At 44.5% G+C, this 12511-nt stretch overlaps 1 protein-coding gene across 21 annotated transcripts in view; it reads left to right on the top strand.

The window, feature by feature from the left end:
* Nucleotides 1-12511, top strand: part of Kcnma1 (potassium calcium-activated channel subfamily M alpha 1) — a 710535-nt gene that overhangs the window by 611098 nt on the left and 86926 nt on the right. For 18 of the 21 annotated variants that reach the window (XM_076544629.1, XM_076544630.1, XM_076544633.1 and 15 more), the window contains one exon: nt 10979-11072. In XM_076544629.1, the coding sequence (XP_076400744.1) occupies nt 10979-11072 (94 nt within the window). Of the gene's footprint in view, nt 1-6556; nt 6644-10978; nt 11073-12511 lie in introns of all 21 variants that reach the window. The other 3 variants (XM_076544631.1, XM_006984751.4, XM_076544640.1) reach the window with 1 other exon arrangement.

The following is a 12511-nucleotide window of genomic DNA, read 5'->3' on the forward strand; positions in this document are numbered from 1 at the left end:
CAGCTGATACTTGGAGACAGACCATGCCTTAAGAATGCCCTGTCTTGGGGATGTTGCACTTTAAAAAATGCCTCTGCAGACTACCTGCCATGTGAATAGCAGTGGGGTACCAGTCCAGGGGCTGAGCCCTTGGCCTATGAGAAAGAGACTGTCCTAGGATGGGCACCTGGCTTCCTGTAAGATTTTTAAATGTTGTTAGAAATCCTTGGTTTCATGGGTTAATTTCTGGCTGAACAATTATCTATCTACAAAGTCCCTCGATTAGCAGGGTATTTGTTTTTCATGCTGTCTGTCGCCTTGTGACCTCTGCTATTCCAGAGCATTTGACCTCTCAAGTTGGCAAGGAAGAAAATAGGTCTTATAATGCTGAGGAACTTCTCTGAGAACAGAACTCCAAAGAGGATCAGAGGGCTGTAGAGATGACTGTTAGTAGAGTGCTTGCCATGGGAGCTTGAGGATCAAAGTTCAATCCCTAGTACCTACTCTAGAAGTTGGGTGTGGAAATGTATACCTTGAATACCAGCATTGGAATGGCAGAAACAGGACAGTCCCTGGAGCTTGCTGGCCCACTTAGTATAGTCATAGCATCGAACTCCAGGATCAGGGAGAGACCCTGTCTCAAAAACTAAGGTGAGAGAGATGGAGAAGGACTTCTGATGTTGACCTCTGGTCTCCACATATGTGAATAAGTATATACATGCATACTTGCATGCACGTGTGTTTGTGCATACACACACACATACACATACACACACACACACACACATACACACAAACACATTGAGGTCAGAACTGTCACTCAGGTAAATGACTTAACTACAAGATTCCCTACCCTCATGCTCTTCTGATGGGTGGGGTTATGGTGGCTAATGATCTAAATTACAGTGAGCACCAGGCTCTGGTTCTGGATTTGATTTTAGTGTAGTCTTGAACCCAAAGAAGATGGGACCAGAACACCCCTCAAAACCTTCAAGCCCTGCCTCTGTGCCCCACACCTTGTCCTCACAGTGTGCTTGCATTTTTAAAATGCTGCACAGGATGTATCCTGACTATAAATTGTAGTAGAAATGGATTATGATCTGATCGTTCAAAAGTGTCTTTAGAAGGTGACTATGTCCTTATGAAACATGCTAAATGTTGTGTTTAGTGTAAAATCACAATCTCAACTGTTCTTGCCTCCCAAGGTTAAAAACATACCATATTTCTAAAGAGTTCTGTCAGGACATTCTTCATCGGGTACCTGGATTGCACTGAAAACCCATGCATTTTCCCTTTATCTGAGTTTCAGAGAAATATCGTGTAACCATCTGGAATACATATTAGGATCCTAGGGGACCCTTGACACAATGGACTCCATGGCAGATAGAGTGTTTATGGATGAACTGATAATGGTAATATTAATGATCTTTATTTGTATAATATATGGTTTAGGGAACAGCTTCATGTAAACACAGTTGGATTCTAGGCTCATCTTTAGAAGGCAGAATCAGCGGGGCAAATATAAATTTTAAAAACATAAACAGCAAAATGAAAACAGAAGTGAAACTATGATTGGCATCTTCTACCAGTCATGTTAATCGGAAGCTGCTTAGGGGGAGGGGGGAAAAACAGAAAGAAGGTGAGATACCAGTCAAAACACACAAGCTAATAGGAATCTGCAACCTAAAGTGAAAATGTAAACCAGTGTAGCAGTAACTGGAAGACTTTGACATGGGCTTGCGGTGACGTCCGCAAGAGGCCTGACCCCATCTCTCTTTTCTCTTCTCACCCTGGGCAGGTGGCAAGTCTCAGGTTCCTAGGCAGCATGATCCTCTCTTCACTCCTTTGGATATCTGACAATTTGTAAATCCAGGAGGAAGCCTGAGTTGCCAGGGCTGTCCTTAGCAATCTCATGCACACAGCGTGAAGTGATCCAAAGAAATAATTCACTGCTTAAGTCTGCCTAGTACCATTCAGTGGGGTGGTGGACACAGCACCTTGAATACCCTTGAGAAATGGGCAGGGCCAGGATGGGCTGTGGGGGAGGCCGGTTGAAGAACATATTAGAAATCCCAGGAGTCAAGAGTATCATGTAATATCTTTAAACGCTCAAAACAGAGGAAAATCCATGATGAATATAATTTCATCTTTTTAAAAGATGACCCAGTAAACAGTGATTTAATGCCAGTGTTAAGCCATGGAATCCAACAGGATGGAGAACAAAAATGGCCAGCAGAGAGCTAGGAGCTTTGGCCACCCATGTGAGGGAGACCTTTCAGTGTGCCAAGAACAGTGCCTGGCATCTCAATGGGGATTTTCCTTCTGATAATATGAGAGAGCCCTGGTGTGATCCATGGCAAAATCAGAACTACACAACAATAAGCCATGTTAGAAGGAAATCTGTTTCCAGGTACCACACATTCCATTCCATTTCACTGTGCCTTTGTTAAATGTGTGAGTTGAGAATTGCAACCCCACCACTCACAAGGATGATTTCAGAACACGGCTCCAAAATATCAGCAGTAACCTTAAAATAAATAAAAAAGGATGCTCATATATTAAGCACCATTGCTCTGTAGGCTCCAGCTGACGATTTTATTAAGGATGCGGCAGGAAGGAAAGAATCAAGGATAATTATAAATTCATAAATACATAATTCATTGGCATGAAATGATTTTAATGGGATGGATGCTGGGCTGTCTATTTCTTCAAGAAAACAACGGAGATGCTCTGATTAAAGCCCATAATCTGGCCTCTATGAAATACTTGCCAAGCTGATGGGGTGCATTTTCTTCTCTGAAACTACCTTTGATAAGAAACGCATTACAAACTCATCAGTTTGGCTTCCTGTTAACAAAGAGACAGCAGCCGTCTGGATCATTCTGGATTCGCAGTGAAACTGCCACACCATGTATCCTCCAACTAACGCTATGCCAGTTTGACAAGGGGCAGATGAATCCAGGAGTTACTGTGCAGGGGTTTAAATCTATGCGGCAGCTGACGGTTGAAATAATCATCTGTATATCGCTCTGAGCTAGCCGGGGAAAGGTTGAAGCTGTATATTTTCAACATATCTACTCTAATGGTTAATCTGTTGTCTTGTACGGGCTCTCACAGGGCGGACCAGCAGCACATACTGACAGTTTCAAGGAATTACTCACAGTAGACAGGCTTTCGCCTTGACTTTCAGAGTACCGGGTAGATGAATCTAAGTTAGCTTGACCGGAAAAGGTGGAACTCACCTGACTCAAGTCCTCCAAATATGAGGAAACCAGCAGGGCCCACAGCAGGTTGGGTCATAGGGATATTAGTGTCATTAAATGACCTCTATCTGTACCCAAGTTTCCAACTGTGTGCTTCAAATAGACCCTGACCCTTAGTGTATTGCTTGCCTGTTTGAGCTGGTGGGGAAGGACCGTGTCCTTTGGAAAGGGAGGACGCTGGACAGATGTGCAGAGGGGACCGCTGCAGGCATGGACACAGTTCTTCTGCCAAGGGTCAGTTAGTTACTGTCTGGAGCTTTGTAGGCCATATGGCCTCTAATGAAGTTATGAAGTTACTCGGCACTGTTATAGAGAAAAAGAAGCTATTGACAACAGGTCAACAAATGATGGTAGCCCTGGTCACAGGCAGTTTCCCTTATAGATACTAAAAGTGGAATTTAGTTTTGTTTTGTTCTTGAGATTCTCTGTAGAATCCAGGCTGGGCTCAAACCCATGATCCTCCTGCCTCAGCCTTTCAGGTGCTGAGATTACAGGCCACATACCCTCCCATGGCTAGCTAACATCTTTTTAATATTTTAGGAAATGCTATCCTTATAGTTTCCCCCAATCTTTTAACAATTGTGGCTGTACAAAAACCCATGGTTGGCTGCATGTCTGTTGACCCTAAACATGAGAGAGACAAGAAGAAGGCCAGGTTGGTGCCAGGCGCTGAGCAGCCCTCATCTGCACCCTAGAGGATCCACCAAGCATGAATGTCACACACTAGGGCTACCAGCAGGAATTGAATCTACCTTTGACCTGAAATTGTCCCCATGTGGTTGGCTCTGGGAACAAGGTGCAGGGATGAAAGGGAAGGGGGCTAGGGTTGGGCTATTTTTGTTGAGCTCTGTGCAAGCCTGGCCCCAGTTGGACTCAAACAAACTGAAAGCGGTCCTCTTCTCCTGTAGCCTTCCCAGGCTCCGGATCCGCTGGAATCACTCAGGGACAGTCTTGCGTTTCTCATTTCAATCCTGTGCTTCCTCCTCCAACCCCATTGTTCCTGTCTGGGTCGTCTTGCTTAGAAGCTAATGCCTGGTGATCTTCAGCTTCTTTGTACTTGGGGCAATAGAGACAGTCTGTTCCAAGAAAAAGAAGGAAGAAAGAAAAGGGCTAAAGGCAACCAGATCTCTGAAAGGAATATTCTCCTGAATGCTGAACAGGGCAGAGTGATGGGCAAATAATTATAGTGGGGGCAGAGTTCAGGGAAGATATATGAGCTGAGATCCTAGATATAAGGCTCTCTGAGGAACACTGCTCTCCTACTGGGATGCAAACAGGGCACGGGGATTGTTGTTTGAGAGACTGGGATAGGACATGTTTATACCCATATAAACGTGTGTATGCTGTCTATCCAGTTTGATTCTAGAGGAGCCTTTATTCCTATTTACATAAGGAGATTACAGTGATGGTCACATGGATTCTGTTAACATATCCATGTAATATTTTTTTTTCTCTCTCTCATGTAGGAGCTGAATTCCTTCATTGCTCTATATTGATGGACTCAAACTTACACAATTCAGGTTTTCTAGGCACTGAATAGAGCCAGAAATATACCCTGTGATTAACTTCTATGTAACCTATTGTTCCTTAAAGTCTCCCTTCCCATTCTTCTGTGAGCACCACAAAAGCCAGAAATGGAAAAGTACCAACAAACCCTCCCTTCCCTGCCCTACCAGCTCTCCATTGGGTGGGGGTTCCCAGGGCTGGTTAGTGCAGAGCAGGCCCTATTTTCATTTTATATAATGACAGATTCTTTTAATAACCTACGCCCTCCAAGTTTTCCAAATAAATCTGTTTCCTATTTTTTCAGCTACAGGTTGTGAGATTGCCCAGCTGGATAATGTACAGGAAGATGTGGCTGTTCAATTTTAGAGAGTTTTGTATGTTCGAGATAGGATGGTTATGGAGTAACATCCTTCATCTTCTCATTACTTGTATATTAATATTTTGCACCATCTTTCACGACGACTTTTTTAGATTGATTTTAGTAGGGGTCCTGTGAAGAGTTCTTGAAGATGCAGCCTCTGGTTGTCAGGCCAGACATTCTCCTTCCAAGGATGATGTCTCTGAGTCCCCTGTGCTCTGGTATTGAGCTGTCCACTGCCCTTCTTGGCGTGGGTATCTTAGCTATGCTTACTACTCAGTCTCTCTGATGAGCTCATGGCAATTCCTAGCTACAGGCTTCATCCTGTATCAACAGTTAAGTGCTAGTCATGGTACCTAACCCACACTATGGGTTACCTGTCTGGGATTTACTATCTTTGCCTTTCTCTCATTTCTTAAGGAGACTCCCACACCCAGTTTCCAGGCCTAAGTATACAACAGGCCTCCAGGGTGAAGCATCCTCCTGTCATTTAGAGTCCATTTTCCTCTCGGGTCCACATTGTACGACCCTGAGGGTTAATTCGTCCACACTTCTTGTTGGAGAGCAGGCAGTAGTATTTCAGGGAATTCAGTCAGCCTAGGAGTTTCTGTCCATGGTGAATCTCATTGCAGAATGATGATATCACTGTGGGGATGCCATGGTTTGTCTTGGAGGAGAAGCTAGGAGACATACTGTTGTTACCCTCTACCCCAGAAATCATGCAGCCACTGTTTATCCTCAGTGTTAGCCAGACATGACCCCTCTGCAAAGTTCCTATGTTTCACCGATGCCACAGAAAAATATGACACACCATATTCTCTCTCACTCTATTTATTGGTTGTTTTTGTTGAGGGGGTGGTACTGGGGATAGAACCCAGGGCATGGCACATGCTAAGCCAGTACTCTACCTTTGAGTTTTACCCAGAACCCCATACTACTTTTTCTGATGAGTGTCTGATGCATGGCATTTAGATTTGGATCAAGTTAAGCAGTGATGTCAAAACCAAGATGCCCGATCAGGCCGACAGTCTGGGATGAGAAGCAGTAGAGTAACAATGAAGAATAAAGACTTGAAATGTAAAGACTGTTGAACAGGATTCTCTCCAGCACTTCTCAGGAGCTAATAGTCCTGATCCTGCTGTGAAACTGGTTTTGGTGTGTGTGTCTGTGTGTCCTAGGGGAGAAGAGGAATTCTATGTGTGTTTGGAGATTTCTACACAAAGGAGATTGTTTTCTGAATTTTCAGATGCTACCCCTCCGGAAAGTATTTCAGGAAGTCAGTGGAGTGAAAGAGAAGAAAAGGACCCTCTCTTCAGCCGTGAGGGAAAAACCTCCATTCTAATACAAAATGATGGCTATATTTAGTGTTAAAAACCAGTTGGTAACTTTTGTGATGAACAATTTCACTAGGGATTAATTTCAATTTTCTTCTCTCCTCATTGTTCGGCAGTCAAGGCTGAAGCTAGAGCACGCTATCACAAAGACCCATTTGCGCACAAGAATGCAACTCCCAATTCTCGACATGTGCCCAAGCCAGGTGAAGGAGCGCTGGGTTTTGTCCCAATGTTTAATTATTGCCTGGTAACCCTCAGAGTTTCACTAAGCTCAGTTGAAGAAGAGAGAGGACTACTGTGGCTTTCAGCATGCATTTAGCTTGTTTGGGCCACAAAATCTGAAACAGAAAAGCCATAAAAAAAAAACAATGGATAATCAGTAAAACGACCCCACTCTCCAACTAGTGGCTTGTGCCCCGACTCTAGTAGGAAGCCCCTTCAGCTTGAGGTCTTTGTGTTCAAGCCGCTGTGCATGCCATTTCTTCTGAGTGACTCCAGTGTGAATATGACATTACTAATGATCTGCTAAGTGTGTGCAGATGTGGGTTACTCCAGATGTGGTGATTAATAACGTAATGGAGATAGCTGTTTGACTCATGTTTATGAGTTGTTGCCTTTTATTACTTTTCTCAGTTTATTTGCTTTGAGCTATTTTTTAACCCCAGCCAACAAACCCACCTTTAAATCTCTGAGCTTCATCCTCCCCTACCCCCTCCTAAATCTCAGGAGGAAAACAGGGAAGAGGGAAATGCCCCAGGCTGAAGAGGAAGGCTGGATTCATCCCATGCAAGTATCAGGCTACTTGGGCAACCTGAAAATTGTAGTCATTGCCCATTTCAAGGACCTTACAAAAGACATCGGTGGACAGACCCCACCATAATATTTGCAGCTTAGAAAGTAATGCAAATGCAGGGATTTCTTTTTAAAAAACAATCTAGTAAAATATGTGATCATTTTGAAGTAAGCCCAGGCCCCTGGCCAGTGTTTCTGGAAGATGCTGCTTTGCTCTTGCTTAAAAACAGAATGCTGATGAAAAGTGGAATGAAATGTTGTTACAGATGTTCAGCTCTGCATTAAGGCTGTTGGAATTACCACCACATCTTAAATCAATTCCCAGAGCATTGTCTGGAGGTTATGTCACTGAAATAATGAATCCTCTTTAGTCAAGAAAACGCAAACATGTTAAAACATCATTGTAAGTTTAAATTAAACTCCGGCGCAAACCAGGGGATCTGAAGCCTCATTAGACCGGCCTGACATTTTTCTAATGCTGACTCTTCTCCCCAAACTGTAAAACTGTTAGATTCAGGGCCTATTAGACAAGAGAGCGCTGGGAAGTTACAACAGAACATTAAGTGTTATACTTAGGGATGTGCAAAAACAAGCCCTTGAATTTTATGAGGACTTGGAGACTGGAGAGAGTTTGCCTCCTATAAAAATTCCACATTAGATTCCCGAACTTGTTTGTATTTTAAGGAAGCTGGTAACTCAGGTTTCTTTAAAGGAACATGTCTTCATGCAGCTCGCTCCACACAGAGGCAAGGGGAAATGCTAGGAAGGTATATCGCAATTAGCCAGAAAGCAGGTAAAATACAAGCCTGCGAGTATATGTGCCCATGAGGTAGAGGCTTGTTACTTCAACGTGTTTGTCTTTCATGAAAGTGAGTAAATTTAAGTCTTTCCTTTAATTCCATTTTTATTTCTCTCACATAGTCATAGAAGCCATGAACCAAGAATTATACCTTAGAGCTCAGCCAAAAGTTTTTCTAGATCTGCTTTCTTTAAATATACAGAAATTGGTGGAACCCTTAGAAAGGATAATAATTAAATATGTTTTACGTCCTACTTAGTAAGGAGAATTTATCCCTGCTCCTCTTGTGAGACCTAAGCCATGTGTAATGTTCTCCATTACACAGCATTCATATATTTAAGCTGAGGACATTTTCCATCCCAGCTCTTCAGGGAGCAGATTTCCAGGCTCCGAATAAAGCTTTGAACATAGTTCCATTGAAGTGAACAAATCCCAGTTTAAATGCACTATGATTATGATGGATGATCTCTCAGAGTTGCAATGAAAATAAATAGTTGCCTGGCATAGAAGCAGGCCTACCATTCCTTCCACAATGAGGTGTCTCCCCAGGGCTGGCTCACACGTATTAACTTGCAGATCTCCCATCTGAAGAGTCGTGGCAGAAAACAACAGTGACTAGGTAAAAGGAAAATGGATGCTTAACCGAAGGGGATGCTTTAGTGGAGGCCCAGAGCTAACGGGGAAGGAAAAGTTAAACAAAGAGTCCAGCAGAAAAGCCAGTGAAAGGGACACATAGAGACTCTTCCCATAATTGGCCACAGCCATGGTAACATGTAGTGGTCTTGAGTTAAGCTAGCCCTTGTTGACTAGGCCAGATGAAAGAAAGAACTTTTGGGGTGTTTTTCTGTAAGGTTATGAAAGGAGAACAATTTGTAACCCCAATAAACATGCACTCAAAAATAAAAACTCATGGAAGTAGTGTGCTAGCAACCATCCAGATCACCCTGCTGCAGTTTAACAGTGGCCTGTATTAAAAGGTGGCCTTGGATTATGCAAAGAATCAGTGCAAGGCTCCCTTCTCCAACTGAAGGTGGGCAACTGTAAAAGTATACTTAGGCATGTGTGTGCACGCACGTACACACACTCACACTTTAACCTGCCTTGGATTGCTTTGGATGCCTGCCCCCTGTCCTTTGAAAGGAAGATAGAGTCAGGTCAAACTTTGAGTGCCTGTTTGCTGGCTGAGAGATGCATATCAACTCTAAGTGATTTTTTTTCAATACCATTTATGTGGTTTATTCCCTTTAATCTTTTAAGTGCTGTTCAGTCTCAGTGTGATTTGCTGTGCATACTCATTTCTGATAAGATGCGATATCCTCCCAGCCACGTAGCCCCCAGCCTGGAGCACTAAGTGACTGATAGGGTCTCAGCCTTTAGGGGGCCTAGGGTGAGAGAAGGGGGTGGGGTAGAGGAGGGGGCAAGTGGGAGAGGGAAGGGCTTGTGAGCCTTTACAGGTCTTTTCTGGCCCTGACTCCATCTGGTGTCCTCTCACCTTGTCACACCATCTTTCCCTTGCCTTGGGTCAGTCAGAGTGAGGTAACCCCAAGCTTGACAGTAGCGCAGAGGCTCAGAAGAAGTGTGACATTCTGAAGCAAATTTGGAGGTCGGTTAGATTGTTTGAATCCCTTTAGTACAGTGTGTCCTACCGGCCTATGTTTATTTAGAGTTTTCAGGGAAGTGCTGTAGGGTGCATGCTGTTTTGGGTCTTCTGGACAGTAGCAAGCAGCTGAGCTGGCTGCCGCTCCCCCACCTAAGGCTCATACACATTAACATACACCAAGCTGCTTTCGACATTGCCACTACTAATATTTCTCTTCTTAGTTTTAAGGTAACATCCATGCATTGTGAGTTTCAGGGCTGCTTCCTCTTAGTCCTATGGCAGTGAACTCTAAGAATCCGAGGATCCTATGTTACCACATTACAGTTTTAGCCTGGACTGTGTGAGGGTTGGGGAGAGCAGGGCTAGACTTTTGTCGCACATGCCCTTGGGTGACAGGCTGGGCAAGTATCTGCGAATTTCCCAGCAGTGCTCTCAAAACAAGCATGGTGCAGGCTAACCCATCTCCAACGCTTACTAGTGGTATCTTTGGGCAGAAGCAGCAGAGTGCTGTGTGTTGTGTTGTCTGTGAGTAAAGCTTCCCATTGCTTAGTGATCTGTGTGGTTTAGACATTTGGAAAGCAAGTTTATGGTTTCCAGGCCTCTTCTGCTGCCCTCCATCCCCCCACCCACCGCCACCGCATCATTAAGAGGTCTCCTTCAGTGACAGCCTCCTCCTTCATTCCCATGCTCTTCTCCAGCCCCAAGTGCTCTCCCTGGTGGCAGCTGCAAGGAAGAGAGCTGAGCTGGGCTGGGGCCCCTTGAGCCCACATGCACTAACATAACCAGCCCTGTGAACGATGTGAGCGCAACATGGGCAGCTAAGGTCTGGAATCCCTGCCTCTCTTCAAGTCTCTTGCTGTGGGTGCAAGGATTGGGAACCAGTGACGTTGGTTCATTTGGAGAAGCAGCCGGCAGGCTGGCTGTTAATCTGCTACCTCAAATACAACTCCATTTCTGATTTTGGTGACAAGCAAACTCATTTGATTATTTCAAGCAAGCAAAGTATTAACTCTTAACCAAAATTAACTCTGAAGAATAATGCTATGTATTTTTATATGTAGATAAATCACTATTTCTCATTCTTTCTTACACCAGGGCATTTCTAGGTGGTTCTAGTCTGTTTACAGTGCATGCTCAAGGGTTGGTGCATAAGGCAATATTGCTTCAACCTCCTCTCAGCTGGCCTCTCTGACTAACGCATTCTGTCTTTGTCACTGGGCCTCTAAAGACAGCCCTGACTCTCTAGTGAGTGACTGAGCCTTGAGTGTGTGTCCTTTGATTCCTTGCCTGTGTTTCGCAGTCCATCCTCAAACTGTTCATAATCTCACAAGCTGCCTGTATTTGCAGTTGAAGATGAGCAGCCGCCAACGCTGTCACCCAAAAAAAAACAACGTAACGGGGGTATGAGGAACTCACCCAACTCCTCCCCGAAGCTGATGAGGTAAGTAGATCCCCCTCTCCACCCCGGCATGGCCACAGCCTGCCCAGTCCAGCTCCTTCTCAGGCCTCCCCACCTGCCTGAGCCCAGGCCCAGACCTTCTTCGCCACTCAGCTCCGCGGGGGAGGGGCGAGCGATCGTTAGATGGCTTCTTAGAGGCTGGAGTATTTATTCTGACAGCTCGTCAGCAGTTAATGATAGAGCTGAAAAAAAAATTCTGTCACGAAAAACAGTTTGAAAAGCTGTTTGAAAAATACATAGGCTTTAAAGTCGTAGCTGTCACCATGTCCTGTCTGTGTGTAGTTACTAAACAGCAGTGGCACTAATGACACTGGGATCCAATCAGAGGGACTCTGTGGTTAGTTTGCCTGCGGCAGGACTCTTTCTGCTGGAGCCCCTCTGAGGACTGGTTTCTGTACTTAAGGCCATATGTGAGATGTATCATCACAATCAAAAATGAACCTGAAGATTACCTTCCTTTTATCCTGTCGATGGAAATCAAATTTCTGTTAATTGATTTTGACTGAGAAAAAAAAGAAAAGTTTAATAATCCGCGGGCTTGCCAAAGCAAAGTTCAGAAGTAATCCAGTTCTGCTCAGGTTAAAAGCAATATTAATTATGGAACTGTTGTGCTTGCATCCTCCTCTTCTCCCTCCCTCCCTCCCTCCCTCCCTCCCTCCCTCCCTCCCTCCCTCCCTCCCTTCCTTCCTTCTTTCCTTCCTCTCTTCCTCAGTCTGTCTCTCCATCCCTTCCTCTTCCCCCATTTCTAAACCCTGATATCATCTAATAAATAGCAAACAAAACAGCCTCAGTACAACTCTACAAGTTCCTGGTTGGGTAAATTATTCTTGTATCACGTTTGTCTCTTTGATTGTCTCCCAATCCCACCATCTATTTCCTCAGACCTCTCGACTCTCCAACACTTTAATGAAAAGGAATGATTTCAGGGCCTACAGGTTCAAAGGGTTCAGTGTTTGCCATACAAACTTAAAGACCTGAGCTTGATGCCCACAATCCACAGGTACTGAGGAGGAGCCAGGTACAGAGGCTCGTGGGTATTCCTAGAACTGGAGAGAAAGGAGACAGGTGGATTCTTGGGGCTTGCTGGCCAGCCACCCTGGACTACTTGATAGTTCTGAGTCAGTGAGAGACCCTGTCTCAAAAGGAAAGATGGAAGGTGCCTTCTGAGGAATGAGATTGTCCTCTGTTCTCCGTGAGTGTGTGTGTGTGTGTGTGTGTGTGTGTGTGTGTGTGTGTGTGTGCACGTGTACGCGTGCATGTGCGATGTGTAGAGAGGAAGAGGGGGAGAGAGGGAGGAAAGAGACTGAGATTTCAGAACTGTACTGCTCATCCTAAATGTTTCCTCTTCTGGAAATACCTGCCTCCCTGACATGACTTTCCTCTTTGATGGACATGGACCCCTGTCCTTTAATTTACTGAAA

Source organism: Peromyscus maniculatus, chromosome 9, assembly GCF_049852395.1.
Source record: "Peromyscus maniculatus bairdii isolate BWxNUB_F1_BW_parent chromosome 9, HU_Pman_BW_mat_3.1, whole genome shotgun sequence".
NCBI lineage: Eukaryota > Metazoa > Chordata > Mammalia > Rodentia > Cricetidae > Peromyscus > Peromyscus maniculatus.